We start from the raw sequence: 27,661 nt of genomic DNA on the forward strand, positions 1-27,661 counted from the left end.
TCTAAATTTTCTCCGAAAGTAGTCCACACATTAACACAGAAATGGTAATAAACCTGATGACTTTTCTGATGCAGTTCAAAAATCAATAGCTCTGCTGCACTTCAAACTGAGTCAATTATTCTAATAAGTGTAACTCTAAATTCTAGATCCAAAGACAACTCACCTACAACTCAAACCTAGGAGGATATCCAAGCTAGGGAAATTCTTGGATGTCTATTTTGCTCTGGCATCAGTCCTTATAAAGTAACCAGCATGAAGTGGCTTAAAATCTGTCCTGCCGTATATGGCTCAATTTACCAATACTGGAGTAAAAATGATTTTCCTTCTTCAAAAAGACTCTTGAAAAAGAAGCTACAGATAATTATCAAGACTAGGTAATAAAATGTATCCCGAAGTGGAAAATTCATCCCAGGGAAGCTGTAGCAACAAAGATGTTATTCTCTAAAAACACGGTTTGGGGTAAACTATAAAGCAGAAACCAAGCAGGAGATGAGGGCAAAGACTAGCAGACTAAATTTAGTCTTTGCTAGCAGAAAAGGAAAAGCATTCTTTTCCTAGTAAGGAGTGAGCTGTTAAACCAATTAAGTCCTCAAATTTTCAAAGAGAGTATTAAGAGGTAAATAACATAATACCATCCTAAGAAGGGTTATAGGTAGCCAAGAGCTGAAAATAGACCCAGGTAAAAACCTAGAGCCATGTTGTCCAATGTGATGGCCACTAGCCACATGTGGCTATTTAAATTCAGGTTAACATAAGTGAAAAATTCAGTTCCTCTTTCACACTAGCTATATTTCAAGTGCTCAAAACACACATGGTGCTTGTGACTACTTTGTTGAGTTGCACAACAGAGCTGCAGAACACTTCCATCACTGTAGGAAATTCCATGGGAATTTCTAACTAGTAAGGGAAAGAGAATAACCGACCCAGGGTCTGGAAAAGAAGAACTATTAACAAGGGCATTTATCCTACAGCATTCAGTCTTTTATTGAGGGGTCAGGTGGATTTACCTTTCCTTTTCCACCTGCTCTTTTTTCCCTCCTTGTTGCTGCCACCATCACTGCTGCTGCTGCTGTTTTCAGAACTCTGGGAATCTGACTGACCATCACTGCTTTCTTCTGAACCTTCTGAAAGCTCTTTCACCCCATCCGGCACATCTTTCTGAAAATGTAGGCATCCAATTAGGATTAATCATTACCATTTCAACAAACAGGAATTAAAATTTCTGATATGCATTACTGTGATTTGCAGTTGTGCTGATTATTTTTTAGGATTGTAAGATTCAGTAGCAGAACCAGGAATTTCTGATTCCTGTCACCTCTCTTCTTTGTATCAAATTAGGTACTGTTTCCTTCTATACTCAAAGATAAAAATTATACATGACAATCTTATGCACGTACAACACAGAGGCTTAGACAAAAACTTGCTATATATAAGTCCAGCTAAATGATGAAATGAAATCTATAAAATGTATACAATAACAATTTTTTAAAATGTAAGCATACCCACCATCCATATAATGTATATATATATTTGTGTGTATATAAGTGCCATTATGTATTATAAATTCAGTTAAGAGTTTGGACAGCAAGAGATGGTACATTATTTGAATCTATTTGGTTCCAAAAAATGGCTAGTAAGTAGCAAGAGTCAAATACAAAAGGAATCATTAAAAAAAAATCATATGAATCTTTGGTTTCTGCACTGCATAGTGAGAATGCTAATCAGAAACGATTCCTGTGTCAGCCACACTATGATAGATATAACAGGGAAGCTGTAAAATTAAGAATCCAGGGTTTGAATTCTGGCCTTATCTTCTCCTAATGAGGCAGCCTTGCACAAAGTCTTAAACGCTCATGCCTCAGCCTCCCTGTAAGATGGGTAATAGTACCTACCTTAAAAGATCATTCTGAAATTAAATGAGTTAATAAATGTAAAATGCTTAGTATAGTGCCTAGCATATGATAAGGTTCAATAAATATTAGCTGGCTACTATGTATTTATATAGTATATAAAATATAAATACATTAGTGAATGTTATTTTTAAGTTATAAAACTATGAATGATTCTTTTTTCCTCTCAATATATTTTCTGTTCTCCCACATAATTTATTTTTATTATCAGATCAAAAATAATTTTAACAAATGACCATCCTACCTACAACTGCCACTCACAACATTATAGTCAAGGTAGTAAGCTCTAGGGGCTTCCCTTTTGGTTCAGTGGTTAAGACACTGAGCTTGCACCGGAGGGGGCACAGGTTCAACTACAGATGGGGGAACTAAGATCCCACATGCCGTAGGGTGTGGTCAACAAAATAAAAAGAAGATAGCAACCTCTGACCTGGTAAGAGGCTGTTTTTCCTCCAGTGCCATTTCACATGCTGTACATTTTCTTAAAATACATATCCCTTGTTTTTCTATTCTTTCTTTCAAAATGCAGGAAACTTTTACAGATTAGTTGCCAAAGAGACCTCCTGATCCATAAGTTCTACAAATACTTTAGTACAAATATAACTATCTTCTTAAACTTGTGATCGCTCCAGGATCAACTCATACCCAACATCTTAGAATCACTGCATCCCTTCTTTTATTCCCAATAGTTCACATTTTATTTCTCTAATGTTCCTTGCCTCCATCTCTTTTAGCACTCTCATGAAAAGTGTTAGTCGCTCAGTCGTGTCTGACTCTTTGCGACCCCATGGACTATAACCTGCCAGGCTTCTCTGTCCATGGAATTCTCCAGGCAAGAATACTAGAGTGGGTAGCCATTCCCTTCTCCAGGGGATCTTTCTGACCCAGGGATCAAACCCCAGTCTTCCACACTGCAGGCAGATTCTTTGCCTCTGAGCCACCAGGGAAGCCCCAATCATTCTCACAGTTCAGCTCAAATATCTCTTTTAAACAATCATAATCAACTTTTTGACAAGTTTTCCTGCTTAACTCTTAAGTGTATCCTACTTGAATTATCCTCCTAAACATGGATTTGATCATGCTATTCTCCTGAAAACCTCTGCCACTTCCTCAACACATGCCTACCCTCTCTCCTTCCTCTCCCCAGCTGCAAGTCAGGTTTTCAAAAGCCTCCAAAGTGTGTTCTTCACCTAACATTTACCCCACCCCGACTCCTTACCATACTAGCCCACACACAGATTATGGTCTAACCACTCCAATTTACTCCCAAGTCCATTCTGAATACTTTTATCTATGCCTCTGCTTAACCTATTCCCTTGTCCTGGAAAGCCCTTCCTCCCATTACTTATCTACAAAAGTTCAACTCATATTTTACAACTTTAAAATAGCAAAAATAAAAACAAAAGCTTCTAAATCCCTTTATTCAAGATGAATCTTTATTTCTCTACATTATAACAGCACTTTATAGCATAGTACATTCTGTCACTAATTATTTCAGTAACTATGTGAGATTTAAGAGATCAGGTATCTTAACTTATCCTTCTTTATAGCCTCTATGTGTCCAGTACAGAGTAGGCATTTAATAAATGTTTTTAGCAATATGGAAGGTCTACAACAGCTAAAACCTAAAAGAAACATAGAGAGCTCCATGTGGGCTAGATCCCTGTAACCCCAAGAAGTTGAATAAGGTATTTTAAAACAAGGTATTAAAGGTGAGTTAGATCTTTTAAAAGTTAGCGTGCTACACAACCACCGAGCACAGGGATGACTACAGCCGAAGCCAAAAAGGTAAGAGGGGAAAAGAGCTGCACACACATGTGGACATAAGTCACTGCTGATGAATTTCCTTTGAGAAATAACGCTCTCCTCAATCCATCTGGCTAGAGAGGGCTTAACCACACCCTCATATCAAGGGTGATCATGAACCTAAGGGCGGCCATCAGAAGATTCAATACATTCGGCAAAGGTGATCCTTTAATTACAGGCACATGCACCAACCCATACCAATTAAGCCAAAATAATACCAAAAGGACTCCTGCTTCAGTTTGTGAGACTCCTTCTCCCCAGGCTTACAGCGTCCAGAGTGGGGCTTGGGAGTGAAGTCATGTAGATGAGGAGAAGGCCTGCCTTGGATTGAAGCCAAAAGAAAGTGGAGAGACCCATTTCTGATGACAATCACTTGAGCTCCTGAATTCAGGCTGAGTTTCCCTAAAACTTTGAGCTATGTGAACTAATAATTCTCTGTTTTCCTCAAGTTCATTTGGGTTGGTTTTTCTGTTTATAACTGTAAGGACACTGATAAGTCAAGATCCCTTTTTAGTGCAGGAATTAGAAATTAGCAAGCTTGTTATGGTAAAAGAAAATGGAAATTCAGTTAGATCTGAGTTCATTATCTGGCTCTAATACTATCTGGCCAACACTGAGCAAGAAAATCCAATCTTCTGAACTTCGGCTTTCTCCATTATAATAAAGAAACAGTAACCACAGTTCTGAATTGTAACGGAGAATTAAATGAGAAAGTAGTATAAAGCATTAAAGCTATATGCTCCACGGTAACACTCATTATTATTTAAATAATGTGAGGCCCTTTAAAAAGTCACTGGAAGTAATTTTCAATTCATCCTTTCAAAATAATATTGTGGCAGAGAATGAAAAGTGAAGTTACTTCTCCAATCTACCTACAAATGGCCAAAGATTAAAGAAAAAAGTACTGGACGTGGGACTGAAATTTTTACTTCTTCTTGAAAGTAAGCTCTTCAAGAACAGAATTCTGTCTCTATGATTCAAGTATTATTTATATGTAGTCACTTCCTGTTTTCACTTTTAAAATGACTCCCTAACAACAATATTTACCTTCAAAGTATATACTCCCATTCTACCTGGAACCTTATAGAAGATGCCTTCTTCACCTCGGGAGTTTGTGTGCAGCATGGCATTCAGGCACGCAAGAGGGGAAGTTCCACTGTTGAACAAAACAAAACAAAACAAAAAGAACACAATGATTAGTTTCTAGTCTCTGAATAGCCTATGCAACACTGAATTAAGATAAAATTAATGATGGATCAACACTCATTTGGCAAAACACACCTTATAAACTATAAAAAGTCTATAAATCTAGAGAGGTGGCCATGGAGAAAATGGATGTAAAATTAAAAAAGAAAAAATAATTTTATAATTTTCTTAATCTCAATTCAGCATCTAACATTTAAGTCAAGAAAAATTTCTCTCACAGAAGTATCACAAACGTATTCTGTAAAGATTTTATTTTACTCACAATTTTGTTAACACTTCAATAAAACTGAAAAAAATTTTTTTAATATATTTCATTTAGCACAAGCCTTAACTATTCCTAAGTAAAACAGGGAGGAAAAAGAAAACACAAAGAGAAATAAACAATATTAATCTCCTTTCATACTGTTGCACCAGAATGAATTTTAGTTATGGAAAGAACATATTTCCATGGCCTTTTTTAAACTAAGATATAACTGACATATAATATTATAGTGTCAAGTGTATAACATAATGATTCCATATTTATCTATATTATAACGGTCACTTATATTTAGACCTATCATAAGATCACTTAAAAAGACTTATAAAACAGGCTTTGGAATATTCACCTTCTATGTAGAAACTTGATTAAAAGTTTACTAATTCTAATATGTTGTTGTTTATTCACTAAGTTGTATTGAACTCTTTTGCAACCCCATGGACTGCAGCCTGCCAGGCTCCTCTGTTCATGACAATTTCCAGACAAGAATACTGGAATGAGTTGCCATTTCCTTCTCCAGGGGAATCTTCCCAACCCAGGGCTCAAACTCAGGTCTCCTGCATTACAGGCAGATTCTTTACCACCGAGCCACCAGGGAAGCTAATATACACTTATCATATTTTCTGGAGTTTTAGCTATATAATAAATTATCTGTAGAAAATTTATATATAACACTTCCCTTTCTAATCACAATCAATTCAGTTTTCTAAACGGAAATGTGTGGCATCCTACAGGATAGACCAAACTTATGACATGAGAGAGAAAACTCCAACACCACAAAAGACAACCTTAGTAACTAAATAAAAACAAACATTTCTGTACAGGAAAGAAATGTCATCAACAAAATAACATAAAACATACAAAGCTAGAATAAGTAACTGCAAAACAAATGGCAGACAAAAAAAATGAATAATCCTAAGACAGCTTCTTTTAGGAAAACACAACCAACCAATTAGAAAAAAATGGATTAAGGATATGAACATGCAGTATAAACGGCCAACAGAATACATGAAAAGCTGCCCAAACTTAACAGTGGTTAAAGGAAAACAAATGAAACTGAAACCCCATTGGTCAGACTTGGAGAAATCAAAATATTCAAGTCTCTGTTAGCAGTACTGTACTGATGTCAGTTTCCTGGTTTTGATATCATACGACAGCTATATAAAGATGCTACTACTGGAGGAAGCAGCGTGAGGTATACATGGGACTATTCTTATAATTTCCCATAAACTTATAATTACATTCTAAAAAGTGAACTGATAAACCCATTGCTGGTAAGGTTATGGGAAAAGAGCACTCTTAAAGACTGCTGGTGGCTCTTTTTCTGTTTTGCATATAGGGTTATCGTTACCATCTTTCTAAATTCCATATATATGTGTTAGTATGCTGTAATGTTCTTTATCTTTCTGGCTTACTTCACTCTGTATAATGGGCTCCAGTTTCATCCATCTTATTAGAACTGATTCAAATGAATTCTTTTTAATGGCTGAGTAATATTCCATGGTGTATATGTACCACAGCTTCCTTATCCATTCGTCTGCTGATGGGCATCTAGGTTGCTTCCATGTCCTGGCTATTATAAACAGTGATGCAATGAACATTGGGGTGCATGTGTGAGAGACACAGAAGTACAGAACAGACTTTTGAACTCTGTGGGAGAAGGTGAGGGTGGGATGTTTCGAAAGAGCAGCATGTATATTATCTATGGTGAAACAGATCCACCAGCCCAGGTGGGATGCATGAGAGAAGTGCTTGGGCCTGGTGCACTGGGAAGACCCAAAGGAATCGGGTGGAGAGGGAGGTGGGAGAGGGGATTGGAATGGGGAATACGTGTAACTCTATGGCTGATTCATATCAATGCATGACAAAACCCACTGAAATGTTGTGAACTAATTAGCCTCCAACTAATAAAAAAAAAAAAGAAAAAAGAAAAGAAAATTTAAAAAAAGAAAAAAAAAAAAAAAAGACTGCTGGTGGGACTGAAAACTGCCACTCCCTACCCCCCATCTCAATTCTGTCTTAGGAAAGTAACATGGAAGTATCCACTAAAATTAAAACTATTAGGGGCTACTAATTCAACAATCCCACTTCAATCAATCCCCCCAAAATAAGACCACAAAGACTTCAAACATACATGCAAGGATTAACTTCAGCATTGCTAAAAAGTGTCAAAGCACTGAAGATGACTTCAAAGTCAATAAAAGAATGGCTGACCATATGTTAGTAAGGTAACCAACAGGATATGAATCAATAACAGCTATGTTAACAGCAAAAGGAGTGCTAAATTCCAGGAAGCATTCTGGTTAGCCCTCACAACAATCCTTTGAGGTAAGCAAAATTATTACACCATTTTTACAAATGAACAAACGAATATACTGAGGTGTTAATAAGTAAGCTGGTTCAAGATCACATAGTGCTTTGTAAGTGGTGAAGACAATTTCAGTAAGAAGAAAGAAGCAGAAGAGGAAAAAGACTGCTTAAAAAGAACATATAACTAAGTAAAAAGAAAACATGCTATAATCTGTGTAGGTCAATAACCTATCTGGTAAAAGGTTTGCCCTAATTTTTGGCATTCAATTTCAGTATTAAGTACCCACTCTGTTTAGTACTGTTTATTAAGTATCCAATAAACTACAGTCTGTGGGTTCAAAGAGGAAACCTTTCTAGTTCAAAGTGTAACAGGATAGTTAGACAAGGGAACAAACTGCCACAGCACACTGCAACCAGTGCTACCGATACAGACACAAGTCCACAATCCTGACCCCAAACACTTAAGGCCAATTGTTTCAGACAGAAAAATTTGTTTGGATTTCTGAAAGGCAACATGGTATGCCATATACTATGTAACATCATCAGAGACATGGGGGATGGGGGCAGCAATTCTATAACCAAATGCGCTGAAATACATGAATATTCACACTATGTAGGAAAAACAGTTTAAGAGAACTGTTGACAAAGGAAGTTTGGTACCAAAAGACTGAAAAACCTCTTTCAAGCATTTTGGATTTTGGCATCATGGAACGGAGACTGCAGGCTTGTACAAAGTACTTTAGGTCTGAGAGAAAGTAACACATAGTCTCATCTAGAGCTTAGTACCTAGAACCCAAACCAAAACAAAGAAAAAAACACTAAAAAACAAACAAAAAACCCAAAGCCAACCAAACCAAAACAAAAAATCTCTTACGGTAAAACCCATAAAATGAAAGTAAACGGCACACACATCTGGTGAAAAGATGTGGTAACAGATACAGACACCATCATATTTTCCTCACAAATCTGGTGCAATTTTCCTTTGAAGGAAATATGAAACTTTCAAAAAACCCACAAGATATACAGAACACTACACTGTTTAAAACACAAATTTAGATCTGATTTCAGGAAAATATAAAAAACCAGAGAATCCCTGAAAAATTCATTTTTATGAATAATGAAGCAATGGCAGAGAAGTAAAATAGGCTACACTGCCCATCATGGCAGGAATATATCTTCAAGGGAAGTAACTCCAGAGTGACATAATTAAAATAAAAATAACTGAGTAACTTGAAGGAACAGACAGCCCCTGCATGAATGATAAAACTCTGGTACAGAGAAAATCAATACTGATGTCAAGTAAGTATAATATGGGGTTGAAGCAGCTGAAGCAAGAATAACTCAAAAGATTACATAACTATCATGAGATAATTTAGTTTCTAATTTTTTTGGTCCATGTTTAAGAGATTGTAGTTGGAGTAGTGGTTGGGGGGGATGGGGAGCAGTTCTCAAGGAAAGGAACAAGTGCAGTGTTACAATTTTATGCTGATACACTTCATGAAGGGAATATACTAAGATGCTTCATACACAAGGCCCAAGAACAGAAGCAGCTTCAGTCATACAGCCAACAGCCTTATTTGATTTTCTCTGCAGTAAAGGGGGTTAACAGTAGCCAGCAGGGCTGAAAGACCTGAGGCCTATAATTAACACTGCTCAGAGAAAACAAACATAGTAACTCATGAAAAGAGGCCACTGTGTGGCCTAAAGAGCCAGATTTATGTATTCAGACCAATCTTAGAGTTCAGATCTGAGTATATCATGGGCAAGTCAGTAAATATCCTTAATCTGCTCATCTGTGAAATAGAAGAAACATTATCTACTTCATAATCTGTGCAGAATCTTAATTACATATAGCAAGTGTATGTCACAGAGAAGTGACTGAGTAACTGGTATTTACCTTCACTTGTTTCCCACCCTAGTGTCATGATATTCCAGTGTTCCCTACCTACCTTAAGTGACAATAACTTCACTCACCTTCATCAATTCTCCACTCTGAAGCCAGTGACCTTTTAAAAATATGCATGACTGTGCCATCTCTGCCCAGCTGAAAATTCATCCACAATATCACAATGTGCTTAGAATAAAGCCCAGAATTATCAAAATGATCTGACCCCTGCGACACACTCTCTGCTCTGGCCTAATCTAGTTTTCTTTTCATTTTGTAACTTACAATTCTTCTGACTTCTTGGCCTTTATACTAGTTAATGCTCCTGCTTGCAATGATAACCCTCACTTTTTCTCTTAGAAACTCCAATTAATTCACTCTTCAGATTTCAGCCTTAAGTACCTTGTTTAAGGAAGCCATCTCAATGTTGTATACAATCAATACTTCTCCTAAATATATTTCATTTATAACTACACATATTGTCATGAAAAAGTTTTAACTTAACATATGACTCTGTTGTAGGCCAGCCAGATTCAATAGCATGTGATTTCACTGAAGCTCTGGGAAGCAGATTCTCTCTTTTCTTCTATAAGTTAAACCCCAAAGCATACAGGCTCCATCTGCAACTATGATGGATGAACCTGGTGAAAATGGAACAAAAATGAAGGAAGCAGAGCCAAGATTCTGATCAGACTGCCAGAGCACCTGGATCAAGTTTTGCCAGGTATTTTCACTTTTATCACATGACTAATTTCCTTTAATGTTTAAGCCAGTTTACAGTGCATTTCCTGTTATTTACAAATGAAAATATCTTAACTGACAAAGCATCTAGATCAAAAGCATTCATAATGACAGAGATATAAAAAGGATACAGAAGAAAAATACAGGAGAATATTCAAAGGTGACAACTCTCTCCTACCAATGAGAGAATATTATGTGTATGAATCAACAGTGTGTACTAAAGGATGGAAGGAGAGGCAACATGTTACTCAACATGCACAGCCTAACTGACCCAAGATACTCCAAAATATTTATCTTAATTTTTTTTCTAAATCTTGAACTTAAAGCTGAGATCTAGGCATGAAAAGCAAAAGTGGCAGAGTATATTACTGTTTTTAGGTAATCATTCACTGCCTCTATCAGGCCACCTTACAGTAAATAAAATGTATTTATTCCCTTGCCCCTCTTGGGCTTGGCCATAAGACTTAATCAATAAAATGGTAACAGAAATGACAGAACCAGAGGCTAGCAGCTGCTTGCACAGTGTGACTGCCTCCTGATTGCCATGAGAGCAGACCACTGATTTCGGAACCCACAGCAGAGAGCCAAGCCTAGGCAATAACTAATCTTCAGCTCCTCTAAAGACATGAAGAAGAAAAGGAACTATCTGTTGTTATAAACCACTGAAACCAAGACAGTTATGTAGCAAAAACTGACTGATATGCCCAGTATAATGGAGGGAACATCTGCTTTCTCACCAATACTCAATGCCAGACAGTAAAAAAATATATATGTATCTAGCTAAGATATCACTTAAAGAAGTAATAGAAAAATATTAAGTCCATGAGAACTCAGGGAAAACATCATCCATTAACTTAAATCTAGCCAATAAAGAAATAAAACTCGGTGGGGGGTGAGTAAAAAAAAAAAAAAAAAAAAAAAAAAGAAATAAAACTCACGAGTGGAGAAACATTTAGAGGGGGAAAAGTTGCAATTATGGTGATAAAAGAGAAATGCAAATACTTTCTATTTTTTTTAGCTTTTATTTAAAAAATGATAATGCACGTTCAGAATTTTTCTATTTTCTTTTTCCTCAACTTCAGAGATCATTTAGGAATTAATACCCTAAATGAAGTAGATTACTAATCTTCAGGGAAAAAATTAGTACAGCAATTATCTTAGTTTCTTCAATTAAATGTAATACAGTGGTAATTCCTGGCTACTGAATTTCAGGGTATTTTTCCAGTGTTTATTTTTTCATTACTGGTTGACCTGGTTTTGGCTATTAGGAACCATTTTTACAAAAATTTTAAGTAAATACTCTAAAAGATATGAATAAAAAAAAGATATGAATAAATTTTAAAACAATGTAATTTCTGAAAGAGAATAAGGCTCTTTTTCAAAATCACTTCCTTTGTTAAGAGCATGTTAGTTAAAACAAAAACTAGAACAGCAGGTAAAGGGGCACAGAGACTATACACAGGTTGAAGTGAAAGACGTCCAAAGAGAAAAGACACGTTGACTAGCAAGGTATCTGTTCACCAAGTACCAGAAGAGACCCACTCAAAAAGAGTCAGTCATGGATGCTCACAAATGCAAAGAGTGGGGATGCCTATACATAGCATTTAAAGATCAAGAGACAAGCCGAAGGTGAAGAAGCTGGGTGGGAGGATCCAGTGGTTTTAGAATGAGTGTGTTTAGTTCATTATCACCAAAACACTGAATCATTTCAATTATAGGATAGTGATATTTAGAGAGAAAATTAGCTATTCTCTTGAATAATATCAATATAAAAGCAATCATGACATTTTGATAACAACTTGAAAAGTTTGCTATATCAAAATACATTTTCAATTTTCAAATGTCTATTTTGATAAATGACTCATTATATCACAAACCTGTGTAGGCACCCATGCGAAAGACTTTTCTTACCTGTTTATGCAGAGATTAAACTGCTACCTTCTACTCAAGCAACAAAATAAATGAATACAGTAGAAAATAATAACCCACAGGATAAACAAAGAATCTGAGTTCATGCATGAACTCATAAGTGCTAAGTCGCTTCAGTCATGTCCAACTCTTTGCGACCCTATGGACTGTAGTCCACCAGGTTCCTCTGTCCATGGGACTCTCCAGGCAAGAATACTGGAGTGGGTTGCCATTTCCTTCTCCAGGGAATCTTCCTGACCCAGGATAGAACCTGCGTCTCCTATGTCTCCTGCATTGGCAGGCGGATTCTTTACCACTAGCACCACCTGGGAAGCTCCAATGAGTTTATACTAATATAAATAAAAGAACAAATCAATAAATGGGGGAGAATTCATTGCCATATAATTCTAACAAAGAAATGATAGAATCAGAAAATCACCATATGTGGCCACCACTCTGCAGACAAGTATTATCAGTGGACGTTTTGGTGGATATACTCTTAAAGGACCCCTAATTATCACCACTTCCTACTCACCTCCTGTGTAATTCCCTCCCCATGATGTAGGCAGGACCTGTGACTTGCTTCTAACCAACAGAATACAGCAGAGGGGGCAGAACAGTAACTACATCATGAAAGATTGCAGTATTCTTGCAAGGTGACTCTCCCTTGCTGGTTTTGAGGAAGCATATTAGGTTGGGAGGGCCCAGATGGCAAAGAACTCAGGGCAGCCTTTAGCCAACAGCCAGCTGGAAACTGAGGCACTTCATTTTGATAAATCTCAAGGACCTGAATCCTGCTAGCAACCACACAGCTTAGAAGTGGTTTCTTCTCCAAGGAGAGAAGTGGTTCCTTCTCCAATCCTTCTCTTATTCTCAAATAAGAACCAAGCTCTGGTCAACACTTTGGCTACAATCTTGCAGAGAACCCAGTGAAGCCATGCCCAGACTGCTGACACATACAAACTGAGATAATAAATGTGTGTTGTTTTAAGCTCCTAAATCTATGATAACAGGGTTAAGCAGCAATAGATAAATAACAATGAGATGCTAAAACTAGTGGGCAAAGACATAATGAGAAGCAAGGTATTCACAGGGTCTCAAAGTATCTCCCTCTACACAAAAGATACTAATTACAAAGGGGAAAAAATTACATCTTTTTAGTGAAGAACCACAGCAGACATCACAGAAACTGAGGGACTGGAGTAATCAATCCAATATCCCAATAATGGGATAACCTGAAATCACATACTTTTGGATATGATGTAGTGAAAATGACATATAGTTCTCTAACATTCTTGTCGAAAATGTACAACCTGAATCTAATCATGAGTAAACATTAGACATACCTAAATTGAAGGACAGTCTACAAAATAGCTGATCTGAACTCTATAAAAAATGTAAAGGTCATGGAAGACAAAGACTAAAAGAATGTTCTTACATTAAAGGAAACTACAAAGATACATAAAAGTTAAAAGGAAATGCAATGTGTGATCATGGATTGGGACATCAGCAGAAGAATTGTCAAATTTAAATAAAGTCTGTTGCTTTGAAAGTAGTATTACATTAATATATTGATTTTGACAATTACACTGTGGTTACATAAGAATATATTGCCTTTAGAAAGTATACTCTTGAAGTGTTTAAATGTGAACAGGACAACATGTCTACAATTTACTCTTACACATTTTAGAAACATCAACCAGACAGATAAAGTATATAAAATGCTTACATTTGGGCAACCTAGGTAAAGTAACATAAAAATTCTTATATACTGCTTTTTTAACTTTACTGTTTTTGCAACTTTTCTTAAGTCTGAAATTCAAATAAAAGGCTTAAAAATCATATATAAGAAATCTATAAGAACAATATGCACCAATGAAAAAGTATGAAGTGCTGATAAATGCTACAATATGGTGATGGTTGTTGTTCAGTCACCAAGTCATGTCCGACTCTTCGCAACCCCAAAGACTGCAGCACGCCAGGCTTCCCTGTCTCTCATCTCTCAAAGGTTGTCCAAGTTCATGTCCATTGCATCAGTGAAGCCATCCAACCATCTCATCATATAATTTATGGTCTTTTGAAGTTAATCCACATGCTACAATATGGATTAACTGCAAAAGACCATAAAGTATATGATTCTATTTATATGAAATGTCCAGAAATGGCTAACCAACAGAGACAGAAAGAAAATTACAGGATGGCAGTGGGAACTGGTACTAACTGTATACAAGTATGAAAAATCTTATTGGGGACTACAGTGATAGTTGCTCAACTCAGTAAATTTACTAAATATCACTGAACTATAGAGTCAAAACGGGTGAAATTTATGGCATGCATGCTATACCTCAATAAAGTTTTTTAGAAAAAGATGAGGTGGAAAAGAAACTAACTTAGTTTCTCATTCACTGAACATCTATCAAATAGTTACCATGTAACTACACAGCAGTAAGTGCTGGTGATATAAAAAATAAAGTGGAAGTTTCCTAAGTACACATTCTTACATTTTAATGTAAAAATAAATTAACTGGGACTGAGTGAAGCCAAATGATATGATCTCATTTCCCAGTGTGCACTCATACACAAAAAACACTATAGTTATCATTTAATTTATGATTAATTAACATTTCCCTCCCACCAGAGAGATGAGGCAAGCTGGTACACATTTCACATGTGCAGTAATGTAAAAAATTTAGCCACAATTGCAATTTTGCTATCAACTCAAGAAGGGAACAAAATCAGAAACTTAGGTTTAGAATTTATTAAAGATCTCTTCTAAAAATTAACTGATAATTTTTCCCATAACTAATCGTGCCAAATTTCTCCACTCAAAGTCTGGACATTTTCACTATTGTTTTCTTTCATTTTTAGTTTCTTTCTGGAGCTTGAAGATACAAATAAAACTGTAAGTGAAGTCTGCAAAAGTATTTATATATATACAAGGCCCATCAACTCTCAGTAAAAATCTTTAGCTTCTTTAATCTTGTCTGTAACTCTCCTAATTCTGAAGGCCCTTCTGGCACTCTTATCACTTGTTATACCGATTCTGTATCATCACACTTTAGGCAGAAATTTTTAAAAATTCATTCATATTTTTCTACAACCTTCTATCACTGCCTATATTTTAAATTTGACAGGGAAAAATTACCATCTACAAAAGTTTAAAGAAGTAACCTCTGCTCATCCCCTCTTACCTCAGGCATTTGTCTTATTTCCTACAGTGGTTGTTTCTCCCATATTATATAAAAATGTATCCTACTCAAATTACAACAAAATCATACAACTTTATTGTGGTAAAATATGACCCAGATGGTAAAGAATTTGCCTGCAATTCGGGATATCTGGGTTCGATCCCTTGATTGGGAAGATCCCCTGGAGAAGGGAATGGCAATCCAATCCATTATTCTTGTCTGGAGAATCACCATGGACAGAAGAGCCTCGCAGGCTATAGTCCTTGGGATCTCCAAGAGTCGGACACAAGACTGAGCAACTAACACTTCTGCAGTTCCGTAGATAACAAAATTTACCATCTCAATCACTTCTAAGTGTACAGTTCACTTCCACTTAAGTTCATTCACATTTTTACAACACCAGGCTCCAGAACCCTTCTCACCTTACAAAACTAAAACTCTGCACCCGTTAAACCCTATTTTCCCCCTACACCAGCCCCTGGCAACCACCTTCCTACTAATCCTTCCCGTCTCTACATAACTTATACTCTAGGTCTCTCATGTAAGTGAAATTATATGGTATTTTTCCTCTTCTGTCTGGTTTATTTCATTTAGTATAATGTCTCTGAAGTTCATTTCATGCTGTGGAATGTTAGAATTTCCTTCCTTTTTAAGGCTGAAAAAATTCCATTGACTGTATATGCCACATTTTATTTATCCATTTGTCAATAAACTTGCGTTGTTTCCATCTTTTGCCTATGTATTCATATACTGCTATAAACACTGGTATAAAACTATCTATTCAAGTCCTTGCTTTTGATTATTTTGTGTGTATTCAGAGAAGTGGAACTGCTGGGTCAAATAAAATCCTACAACTTTTAATCATCCTTTACCTTACTTTCACTTTACAAACTCTCTCAGGTGCAAACATCTACAGACAAGAATCAGGTAAAATCCATAGGCTGACCAGGAGCTTCACAGGTCATGAAGCCCATTTCCTACAGATGTTATATCCCCTCCTAAAACATTCTAAACATGTAGTCTTTTGCACAAGCTCATAATGTGCTGTGCAAAACTCTATGAGTTTCTAATTATTCATAAGTTCTTCCTTAAGCCAAATGCATCTTCCTCTAACTCCATTTATTCGTCCTGATTTTATGATGTAAATCATCATGGTGGAAAATTTAGGAGGTTCTTTTCTTTCCTCTGTGTGATTTTCTCTACTGTTTGAATTTGCTTAAATGACCTTGTAATAAACCACCTTTGTAAGTGGAGAGGAAAAGAAATTATTTCATTAATTTAGATGACAGACCTTCAAGTACTTTAATAAGACTCTTCATGAAGCCCTGAAGTCTACTTTTTCAGATTTTTGGTCTCTCTTTTCCTCACTGGCATCCTCTCTCCAGCAACTAAGCTAAAGAAATCTAATAAAATAAACTTTTATAATCCATCCTCAAAATTCACCAGTGTCTTCCAACATTTATTATCCCCAGTTTAAGTCTTTGGCAAAGAGCTTTAAATGACTTCAGTCTTATTTACTTATTCCTAGATACTCCACTTTGCAACAGACCACCCCTCCCTTATCTCAACTTTAATCCTAATCTCTTGTTTATTTTTCTGTACTCCTTCCTTTAGAATTGCCTTGTCAAAACTAGGACATAATCAGCTTACCTACCTCTGACTCAACTGTTATACACGCTAAAATATTTTTCCTTCAAAGTTCAATACCCTGAATTTCAACAGGATTAAATAATAGACTCCTGAGTTTCAAAGTTAGAAGAGGTGTAGAATTATCTAGTTCCCCAAACAGATGCTTGAATAAACCCTATTTCAGGTCAATATTAAATGTGAAAAGACAATAAACTCATAAGAATCTTTCACTCACATAATATATACACACACACACTCATTACCCACATACTAACCCAAAAAATCAGCACCACATAACTTTAAAATCAACAGCTGATCTGTGGCATGCTTACCCTGACAGAGCACACAAAGCAAACTGAACACAACAGCATCCTTACGGTGGAAAATGGTGCGTTTAAAATCATTACATTAATAGCTTCGGTAGGCTTTAAATTCACTGAAACATTGTATACTCTTACAAACTCTTTCATTAAAACCTCTTGCTTGCTTTCCCTTGGTCATATTACCTGCAATTCTTCCAATGAGAAGTTCATCTGGGTGAACTACTAATCTACTTCTTAAAAAGAAATACATGTAGTTTTTAAATGTAAAAAGTAGCATCTACTCTTCTATTCTCTAGAGAATTCGTTTCTTCAAACTATTTTCCTCCCCAAACATGCTGTTAATAAACAAATGGAAATAAAACCCCTGGAGAGAGGCTAAGAGGGTAGGGTATGCAGATAAACTTTTACACAGGCATGCTGGGAGGAGGAGGCCCAACTGGGACCACAAAATGAGAAGTCTGAACAGGGCAGCGAAAGGGCACAAAATAAATAAGAGAGTAATCTAGGAATAGCACAGAGAGGGAGGTCATAGGAACAAAAAGATCCTTCAGAAACTGTGTTTATACACTCTCTCTATCCTTTTAATACTTCACTGTAAATCTTCAGTCTCTTCACCTTCCTATTATTGTCTTTCCCCCCACTACTGCTTTTTAAAAAGCGTAGCTTGTCCACTACCAGAAAGATATGAGCAAAATCATTTCAAAAGGGGGCAGGAGGGGGGAGTCCAGTGTTTCTATGCTTTATTTTAAAGTAAATACAGAATATAAAGTGCTTGACTCCTATCTTAGTCCACAGCCACTTCCTCTATTGGTTTCACTACAACAAGTTGCTTAAAAAGGTCACTCTAACAGCTACATATATTAAGAAGCATCAACTGCCTTTATTTCAGCTGATCAAGATACTAACATTTCTTAACTGGCTGGGTCAAGTTTCAAAAAAGCGGTATGTTTCTGAACTCAAGAGGTACAGACAGTTGCATGTGAGGATATATTACTTGAGGTAAAAGAATCAGTATGGAAAACAGAAACTGGAAACAAAATACTGGTCAATGTAAGTTACAGAAACAGTCCTGAAAGAAATGAGCTAGAGAAGGATAAAATTTTATCAGGTTTGATTAAGTACATCAAAAAGTAAGAATCTGTTGTAATATTCTATATCTGTTCTATCTGGTATTCTTGTTCATTTAACAGTAAAGATTATACACCTAAATGGGCTTCCCTGGTGGCTCAGTAAAGAATCTGCCTGCAATGTAGGAGACCCAGGTTTGATACCTAGGTCATGAAGATCCTCTGGAGAAGGGAATGGCTACCCACTCCAGTATTTTTACCTGGAGAATTCCATGGACAGAGGAGACTTGTGGGCTACAACTCCATGGGGTCACAAAGAATCGGACACAACTGAGCAACTTTCACTTTAATCACCTAAATAGCTAAAGCTATTGGTTACAATTATTTTCTGCTTTTAAACAAAAACTGTCACTTGACACTCACTCATATCGAGCTCAAGAGTTTTCAAACAGTAAATTGAAATACATGAATTGTACCAATTTTTTCCAACTCACAGAAGTAACTTAGAGTTATGGTAAAGCTCGTATAGGAAAATGTGGATACGTGATAAATCACATGTGAATACTGTAATACCCAGAGCAAACACTAAGAAAATTATGCAGAAACAAAAAGAAATGCAGTATAAATAAGCCAATACAGAATCCTAAAAATAACCCATGGCAAGGCAAGAAAAGAGAAACAGGACAAAGAAGCAAACAAATGGAAAAACAAGAGAATGGCAGGCATAAACTCTAAAATATCAATATTTATCTTAAATATAGCATAAATATACAAATTAAAAGGCAAAGATGGGCAGAGTGAATTAAAATACACACACACACACACACACACACACACACACACATAAATGAATACAAATAAAGCCAGGTAGACTGTATCAAAAGCAATATACTCCTGTGATACTGTACTGTGGTGTACAATGTTACCACTGGGAGAATCTGTATAAAGAGACAGTTCTTACAATTGCTTGGGGCTTAAGTTTTTCTGTTGTACTCTTATCTTCCACAGTAAGCAATGTAGTGGACATTTGTTGTCTCTGCCTAGTCAGTATAGTCTCTCTTCCTCTGGAAAACAACATGCAATCTTGCTTAGAGGAACTATGCCCTATCTCACTGGAAACAGTGTTTGTAGGACTGTCCATTAAGATGTCTCACCATCCCTGGACACTAGGCCAGTCAGGTTCACTCTTCCTTGAATTTTTAACCTGGAGCAAAGTAGACACAGACTAATTCATTCCGGCTGGAGGGTCCTGATGAACCCATCCTTCAAGTGTCAGCTGCCTGATCTCTGTAGCTAACTTAGTTCTCTTAATTCCAGAGCCTGTTTCTTTCCTTTGAAACTGTAAGCTACCCCATATTCAAATAAATCCCATTTTGATAAAGTTATTCACATTTGGTTCCTATTATTCATACTAAAAGAACCTAACCAAGTATAAGACCGCCTCAAGAAAACAAAATTTTTTCTTGCTTATTTTAAAACTTTTTATATTATAATTTTAACTGTTTGTATGACCTCCCTAAACTAAAATTCAAAAATGAACAGTTTCTTATAAACAAAATTAATGGAATAGAAATTAAACTGGAGTTAAAAAGATTTACTAAGCTCTAACTAAAAGCCAAACATGTAACGTCCTAGTGAAATGAAAACACATGGATATGGTTCCTTCTGCCAAGTGTTGCAGGCATACAATAACTCTAACGTGGGAACTGTTATACCAGAGGTGTATCTAAAGTGTTTTATCTACAATGGCAGACAAAAAGCCAATTCAGTGAAGACTGAGACTAAGAATTTTAATCTGTTTTGGGCCTGGTTTTAAATAAGTGTCATTCCTTTAAGGGATTTACCAATCAGTTCAGTCGCTCAGTCATGTCCAACTCTTTGCGACTCCATGGACTGCAGCACGCCAGGCCTACCTGTCCATCACCAACTCCTGAAGCCTACTCAAACACATGTCCATCGTATCGGTGATGGTGAATTTTAACCTGTTTTGGGCCTGATTTTAAATAAGTGTCATTCCTTTAAAGGATTTACCAGCACTCTCTCTAAATCAGTAAGGGCCTAAACATACATTTTCAATCTTACAGCAAGTGTTAGCTCACTCATTTCCAATCTCTTAAATATCTTCATTATTAGTCTGTAGAATACTAGGTATTCCAATGCTAGAAAGTCAAATAATCATCATGAAACTAAATGTAGACTGGGTTTCTAAAAGTATAACCAATGATTATTACAAATTACGAGAACAAAAACAAAAAAGCACATACAACCAATATTTACACATTAATATCACTCTTAGTTTCTAGACTAATTAGTTTTATAAAGTAAACATCATGCATCCAAGAGTAAGTTCAATTAAACTTGTAAAAGAGTGCTTTATAACTATATAATACTTCTTTAGAATAAAGTAATTCTTACCTTCTGGAGTTGGAATGCACCCCAAGAAAATCAAAGAAGGAAAAAAAAAAACAAAAGAGCTTTTAATTTTTCTTTACAAAGCAACAATTAAGCCAAAAAAATAAATTCTCCCTTCCCTTCCCAACAATATCCATAATTTTTCAAATTAGTACTCTCCCCCATACTTTGCTACATAAAACATTAATTTCTTTAGAATTTACAAGTTTAGTCTCAAGTATCGGTGTCTAAAATACATCAATTAAAGAGTCTAAATCATTTAAGATAACAATTGCAGTACCTTAATTACGTGGCAGAGCAAAACTATTACAGGAGTTTAAAGTTAAATGTGGATACACTGAATATATCCCATTCTTTAATATCCTTCCCATGCATTTCAAATTTCAAGGAACCATCATAAAGCAATTGGCTATAGACTCTAAGGTTTCTTAGCTTCCCTTTGTTCCATAATGTAACTCATTATGAAGCTAAATAATAAAAGATAAAAATACTCTTTTAATATCCAAGTTTTTTGTGTTTTATTAGTTTTTTTCATAATTAATCCTTCTGACATCCCTACAAAGTATGCAGGCTTGGAAGCAGACTAAAATTAGCAGATAAAGAAAATACAGAACTCAAAGGTATCAGCTAACCTTAGACAAATATGGTATCAATTTAACTAATAATGTTCTTTACTCTTAAACTGAGCTCTTTCTAGTGAAATCATCTCACAGCAATTAAGTTTCACAATCAAATGATCTGCTCTGTGGCGATGACTTCTGCTGCAAAGTAGCAGAGAATGATGACTTTATTTCCCTTGCTATACACTTTTATATAAGAAGAGGTAAGAAAAAAAAATTTAGGTAATTGGATTAGTTTTTGGTGTGAAGTGAACTAAAACATATTTAAATACCACATGAGGAAGAGTATTTTGCACATAAGTAAATGCATTCATTACTAATCAGATACAATCAGAACTCCTCCAAAAAGGTAACATTTTAATCTAGAAGATGTTAGCTAAGTGTGATTTTTGTTAGACGGTTCCCAGAAAGCTTTACAATTCTAACTCTCTTGGGGCTTGCTTGGGATACAAGACTGAAACACAAGAAACAACTCCCTGTAGGTAACAATTTTTTGCTCTGTAAGATAACACTATAAAGATCTGTTTAAATGTTCTTATAGGATAAGTCCTTTAAAGTTCTTAATCAGAGGCATAAAGCTGTAAAATAGAACTACACAGACTCCTTTTGTAAGGAATGCACATCCAAGTCACGTGCCTGTCCCCAGATCTGCCAATACTACTATGTAACTAACACTTAGTCTTCCTTTCCAGGTCTTCCTCCATAAAGAATCAATGCTTTTTAAATACTTCCCAACTTGTTTCAGAGGTGGCAAATAAGCAATGATCAACCTAATTTAAAGGCTAGGCAGTTGGCTATGCTCATTTATTAGCTGTACAACTTACCCACTCACATCAATTTTTACGGTGTAAAAGATTCAAATTCATATAGGCCTCACCAAAATTACTATTTACATATCATGAACCCTTGGGGTCACTTGAGACCACTCGTAAATGGCCTCAGAAAACACTCAATCTGTGGATAAAAAATTCATGAATACTCAGAATCTTTTAAATTTCTCGTTCCTCTTCTACTCATGAATGGAAAGACCAAAAAGCAAACAACCAAAAACTAGTAAAAAGAACAGGGTCTCAGGAAATGAATATTATTTTCTTCTTTCCTAAAAACTCTTTCTTTACTAGGTGATACATTGATATAAAAGAGTCAAGATAATACAGCCAACAGAATGAGCAAAGCTGGTAAAAGAACTCAGGGGTGGAGGGGCAGTTATTAAAAGCAATGGCTACTTTAGAAGGCAGGCTTGAAGTCCTAAATTCACTGCTGTAAAAGCACATTTGTAAACAATAATGGCAGCCACAGGTGATAGGCAGAGAAAATTTGTACAAAATTTGACTAAGGATAGAAGTAGTAAAAAAAAATGGTAACAATTTAAGAATTAGCTGGAATGATCTCAAAGTATACATAAGCACTTGATTTATGCAATATGTACTATTCTCTGTATGTTTTATCAATAGTATGTATGCATAATGTCTATGTTTAGTTGCTCTGTTTTTAAAAACAAAACAGAATATCCAAATAGAACATAGTCTCTCAAGTTCTTATGTGTTAAGTACATATTGGAAGTAATAAAATAACTGAAATTAACCCTAAAACAGTCTGGGGTGAGAGAACTATTTATAATTTATGTGGTAGATACACACTTTTTGATCTTCATAATCACAACAGTGTGATCACTCACCTAGAGTCAGACATCCTGGAATGTGAAGTCAAGTGGGCCTTAGAAAGCATCACTACGAACAAAGCTAGTGGAGGTGATGGAATTCCAGTTGAGCTATTTCAAATCCGGAAAGATGATGCTGTGAAAGTGCTGCACTAAATATGCCAGCAAATTTGGAAAACTCAGCAGTGGCCACAGGACTGGAAAAGGTCAGTTTTCATTCCAATCCCTAAGAAAGGCAATCCCAAAGAATGCTCAAACTACTGCACAATTGCACTCATCTCACACGCTAGTAAAGTAATGCCCAAAATTCTCCAAGCCAGGCTTCAGCAATACGTGAACCGAGAACTTCCAGATGTTCAAGCTGGTTTTAGAAGAGGCAGAAGAACCAGATATCAAATTGCCAACATCCGCTGGATCATCGAAAAAGCAAGAGAATTCTAGAGAAACATCTATTTCTGCTTTATTGACTATGCCAAAGCCTTCGACTGTGTGGATCACAATAAACTGTGGAAAATTCTGAAAGAGATGGGAATACCAGACCACCTGACCTGCCTCTTGAGAAATCTGTATGCAGGTCAGGAAGCAACAGTTAGAACAGGACATGGAACAACAGACTGGTTCCAAACAGGAAAAGGAGTACGTCAAGGCTGCATATTGTCACCCTGCTTATTTAACTTATATGCAGAGTACATCATGAGAAACGCTGGGCTGGAAGAAGCACGAGCTGGAATCAAGATTGCCAGGAGAAATATCAATAACCTCAGATATGCAGATGACACCACCCTTATGGCAGAAAGTGAAGAGGAACTAAAGAGCCTCTTGATGAAAGTGAAAGAGTAGAGTGACAAAGTTGGCTTAAAGCTCAACATTCAGAAAACTAAGATCATGGCATCTGGTCCCATCACCTCATGGGAAATAGATGGGGAGACAGTGGAAACACTGTCAGACTTTATTTTGGGGGGCTCCAAAATCACTGTAGATGGTGACTGCAGCCATGAAATTAAAAGACGCTTACTCCTTGGAAGGAAAGTTATGACCAACCTAGACAGCATATTAAAAAGCAGAGACGTTACTTTGCCAACAAAGGTCCATCTGGTCAAGGCTATGGTTTTCCCAGTGGTCATGTATGGATGTAAGAGTTGGACACTGAAGAAAGCTGAGTGCCGAAAAATTGATGCTTTTGAACTGTGGTGTTGGAGAAGACTCTTGAGAGTCCCTTGGACTGCAAGGAGATCCAACCAGTCCATCCTAAAGGAGGTAAGTCCTGAGTGTTCATTGGAAGGACTGATGTTGAAGCTGAAACTCCAATACTTTGGCCACCTCATGCGAAGAGTTGACTTCTTGAAAAAGACCGTGATGCTGGGAGGGATTGGGGGCAGAAGGAGAAGGGGATGACAGAGGATGAGATGGCTGGATGGCATCACCGACTCGACGGGCATGAGTTTGAGTAAACTCCGGGAGTTTGTGATGTACAGGGAGGCCTGGAGTGCTGTGATTCATGGGGTCGCAAAGAGACACGACTGAGCGACTGAACTGAATTGAACTGACACACTTTTTAGTGTGGAATTTTCCAAAAGTAAAATATTTACATTAAAAAACTGTCTTCAGTACCTAACTTATAAACCTAGACTTGTAAATAATTTATTTTTAGATTCTATAACATACCTGGAACTATTTATTCATCAACATCCAAAACAGGTATTAGATATTAATCTCTGAAAACAGATACCTACTCTACAGCTCCAGTCATCACTACCTTTTTTTTTAACTGCTGACTTAACAGGTATAACAAAACCACTCCCCACACTTGAACACTTCTCCTCACCCCTCATGACGTTCTTTTTCTGAATCCACTAAATATGCTCACTGGATTCTTTACTGATTAACCCCCTTCACGTTCCCAGTTTATTCCTGTTCTTCCTCCCTATGGTAATAGGCAGCTGTACAATCAAGGAATCCTAGAAATAATTTTTCATTTCTTCCTTCCTTATACCTCCCATATCCAATCCATTAGCAAGTCCTGAAACATGATCTCAAATCTGTCTGTTCTCTTCACCCTAATCTAAACCACACCATATCTTGCATAATCTAGTAAAAGTCCTCTTTGTCTCCTTAATCCCTTCAACTCTCAAAATGCTGCTGCAGTACATTCTTCGTAAGTTGTATCTATATATCAGACTACATGTCTTCTACTTTTCAAATGTAAATGTTTCAGGGTAGGCTTAGTATTTCCATTTGGACAGAGCAATGCTTAACCATGCCAATGGATTCACACTGGTTTACTGTGTTCTATTCACACCCACTTACTTATTTGGTTTTAGAAAAGCCAGGCTCCAATTATAGAACTAGTTGACACTGAGGTTCCAAACACCTAGTCATAAAACACCTGTGTTAAATGACCTACACCAAACTGTTTGTGACAACCCCCCCTTACTGCAATTTAAAAATGACTGGAAAACAAAGGCTATACCAAAATCTAGAATTCCATTCAAAGCCAAAGGAAAACACCAGGATTCTTCAACTTGAAATTTGTGGTTCACCATGGAAGATTCCACAAATTTAAAGCTCAATCCAATTTGACGATTTAAAATTGACTGGGACTTCTGGTACTGGTGAAGACAAAGCAGGCCCACAACAGCCAGCCTGTCTGCCTGCCTGTCTGTCCCTCTCTGGCTAGTTTACACCAAAAGACTGTAGACAAAAACATAAAAAGCAACTTTTACACAAAAACTTGTACATGAGTACAAGTAACATTACTACTTGTTCATAGTAACAGTATTCATAATAGCCGAAAAATAGAAACAACCAAATATCCATCAACAGATGAATGGATAAACAAATCTGGCATATGTATATAATGGAATATTATTTGGCAACAAAGGAATGAAGTACTGATAAATGCTACCATATGAATGAGCCTTCAAATTCATATATAAATATGAAAGAAGCCAGTCACAGAAGACCACATATTCTATAACTTCACTACACAAAATATCCAAAATCGGTAAATCCATGGAGACAGAAAGCACATTAGTAACTGCCCAAGGCTGGGACATGGGGAGAGTTGCAGGGGACAAGGAAGGGGAGTGGCAGCTAACGAGCACAGAGCTTCTCTCCAGGGCAATGATAATGTTTTGGGTGAGTAAACGTTTAAAAAAAAAAACAAAAACCCTGAGCTGTATGCTCTAAAATGTAGGCTACAATGGTATGTGAACTGTATGTCAATTTTTCAAAAGCAACTACTTAAAACACTGAAAATTAAGACAGCTGGTATGCTGGGAAGTCAAAACCTAATTCACATGAGATCATAGAGTATAGAATTTACCCTTGCCCAGAGAAGGCTGGTCTTGCCCTTGGCTTAAGAAATAATCACTAGGCCCTATGAGGGCCAGCCACATAGCAACACTGCAATCTGGAGTGGGGGCTTTGATACATACCAACAATATGATTTAAGGCAGGGGCTTGCGTCACACGGTATCAGCTGACCACTAGATGGGCTGGACACCGAAAACTGAATAATGCCTGTATGATGGACCCCCAATAAGTAAAAACTCTGGACACCAAGGCTCAAGTGAACTTCCCTGGTTGACAATACCCTGCTTACTGTCACACACTGATGCTGACAATTAACACTCTCCTAAGTCATGGGAGAGGATGACTGGAAGCTCTGCGCTGGGGACTGCACCTTGACTCTGTGCGTCACTTCCCTGGACAAATCTTAATCTGTATCCTTCCAAAACCAAGTGCTTAACAGTTTTTAGTATTACACAAGTACTTTCAGCAAATTATCAAGCCTTGACAGTAGTCTTAGAAATCTGTGAGGACTTCCCTGATGGTCCAGTGGTTAAGAATCCACCTGCCAATGTAGGGGACACAGGTTCAATCCTTGTTCTGGGAAGATTCCACATTCTGCAGAGTAACTAAGCCCGTGCACCACAATACTGAGCCCGCATGCTGAGAGCCCATGCTCCACAATGAGAGAAGGCATCGCAATGAGAAGCCCAAGTACTGCAACTAGAGTAGTCCCCATTCACCACAACTAGAGAAAGCTCGCATGCAGCAACAAAGACTCAGTGTAGCCAAAAATAAAATAGTCTTTTTTTTAAAAAAGGAAACCTGTTAACTATGTAGTTGGTCTAATAAGTGAGGGTAGTCACGTGGACTATACTCTAACTTCAGTTGGCTAAATTCTCAGAGTGAGTTTTCTGGGGTTTTTTCCTCACCACTTTGACTAAAAAGCACAACCTAGCGGAAGAGATGTTCTACTAAAGAGGATAGGTAAAATTGTACGAATGGGCTGTGAAATATGGAATTCCTAAGGGAAAAAAACCAGAGAAGGGACTCCCCTAATTCCCTCACAAGGCCTGGGCTCATCTCTGAGCTGGCACACAGGACATTCCCAATCAACACAGCAAAGGCTTTTTAGAACTGAACCCCTGCTTACATCTCAGACTAACAAGGAACAGATCCAAAACAGCAAAGCGAATGCTTTAAAATATGAAGTGATTATCAAACTAACACAGAAGACAGAACACGTAGTCTGTGAATAACTGGGCTATCTACTTTAAAAAAAAAGAAAAGAAATCAGCATTCTACAGAATTTTTTGAAAGAAAAACAAGAGCCTAAAACAATATATTATTCAAAATGTCCAGAATACTACCTTAAAGTTCTCAATAATCTAAGGTTCAGGAAAATGTGACAGATTCTCAAAGGAAAAAATAATTAACAGTGGCCAA

At 36.7% G+C, this 27,661-nt stretch overlaps 1 protein-coding gene across 2 annotated transcripts in view; it reads right to left on the reverse strand.

The window, feature by feature from the left end:
- Positions 1-27,661, reverse strand: part of ASXL2 (ASXL transcriptional regulator 2) — a 115,144-nt gene that overhangs the window by 37,548 nt on the left and 49,935 nt on the right. The window contains exons 1-3 of one of the 2 annotated variants that reach the window (XM_065928703.1): positions 5,531-5,592; positions 4,764-4,872; positions 1,008-1,158 (exon numbers count right to left, since the gene is read on the reverse strand). In XM_065928703.1, the coding sequence (XP_065784775.1) occupies positions 1,008-1,158; positions 4,764-4,841 (229 nt within the window). In that variant the 5' untranslated portion in view covers positions 4,842-4,872; positions 5,531-5,592. Of the gene's footprint in view, positions 1-1,007; positions 1,159-4,763; positions 4,873-5,530; positions 5,593-27,661 lie in introns of those variants that run through there. The other variant, XM_065928702.1, reaches the window with a different exon arrangement.

The sequence above is a fragment of the Muntiacus reevesi genome, chromosome 3 (assembly GCF_963930625.1).
Source record: "Muntiacus reevesi chromosome 3, mMunRee1.1, whole genome shotgun sequence".
In the NCBI taxonomy this organism is placed as follows: Eukaryota; Metazoa; Chordata; class Mammalia; order Artiodactyla; family Cervidae; genus Muntiacus; species Muntiacus reevesi.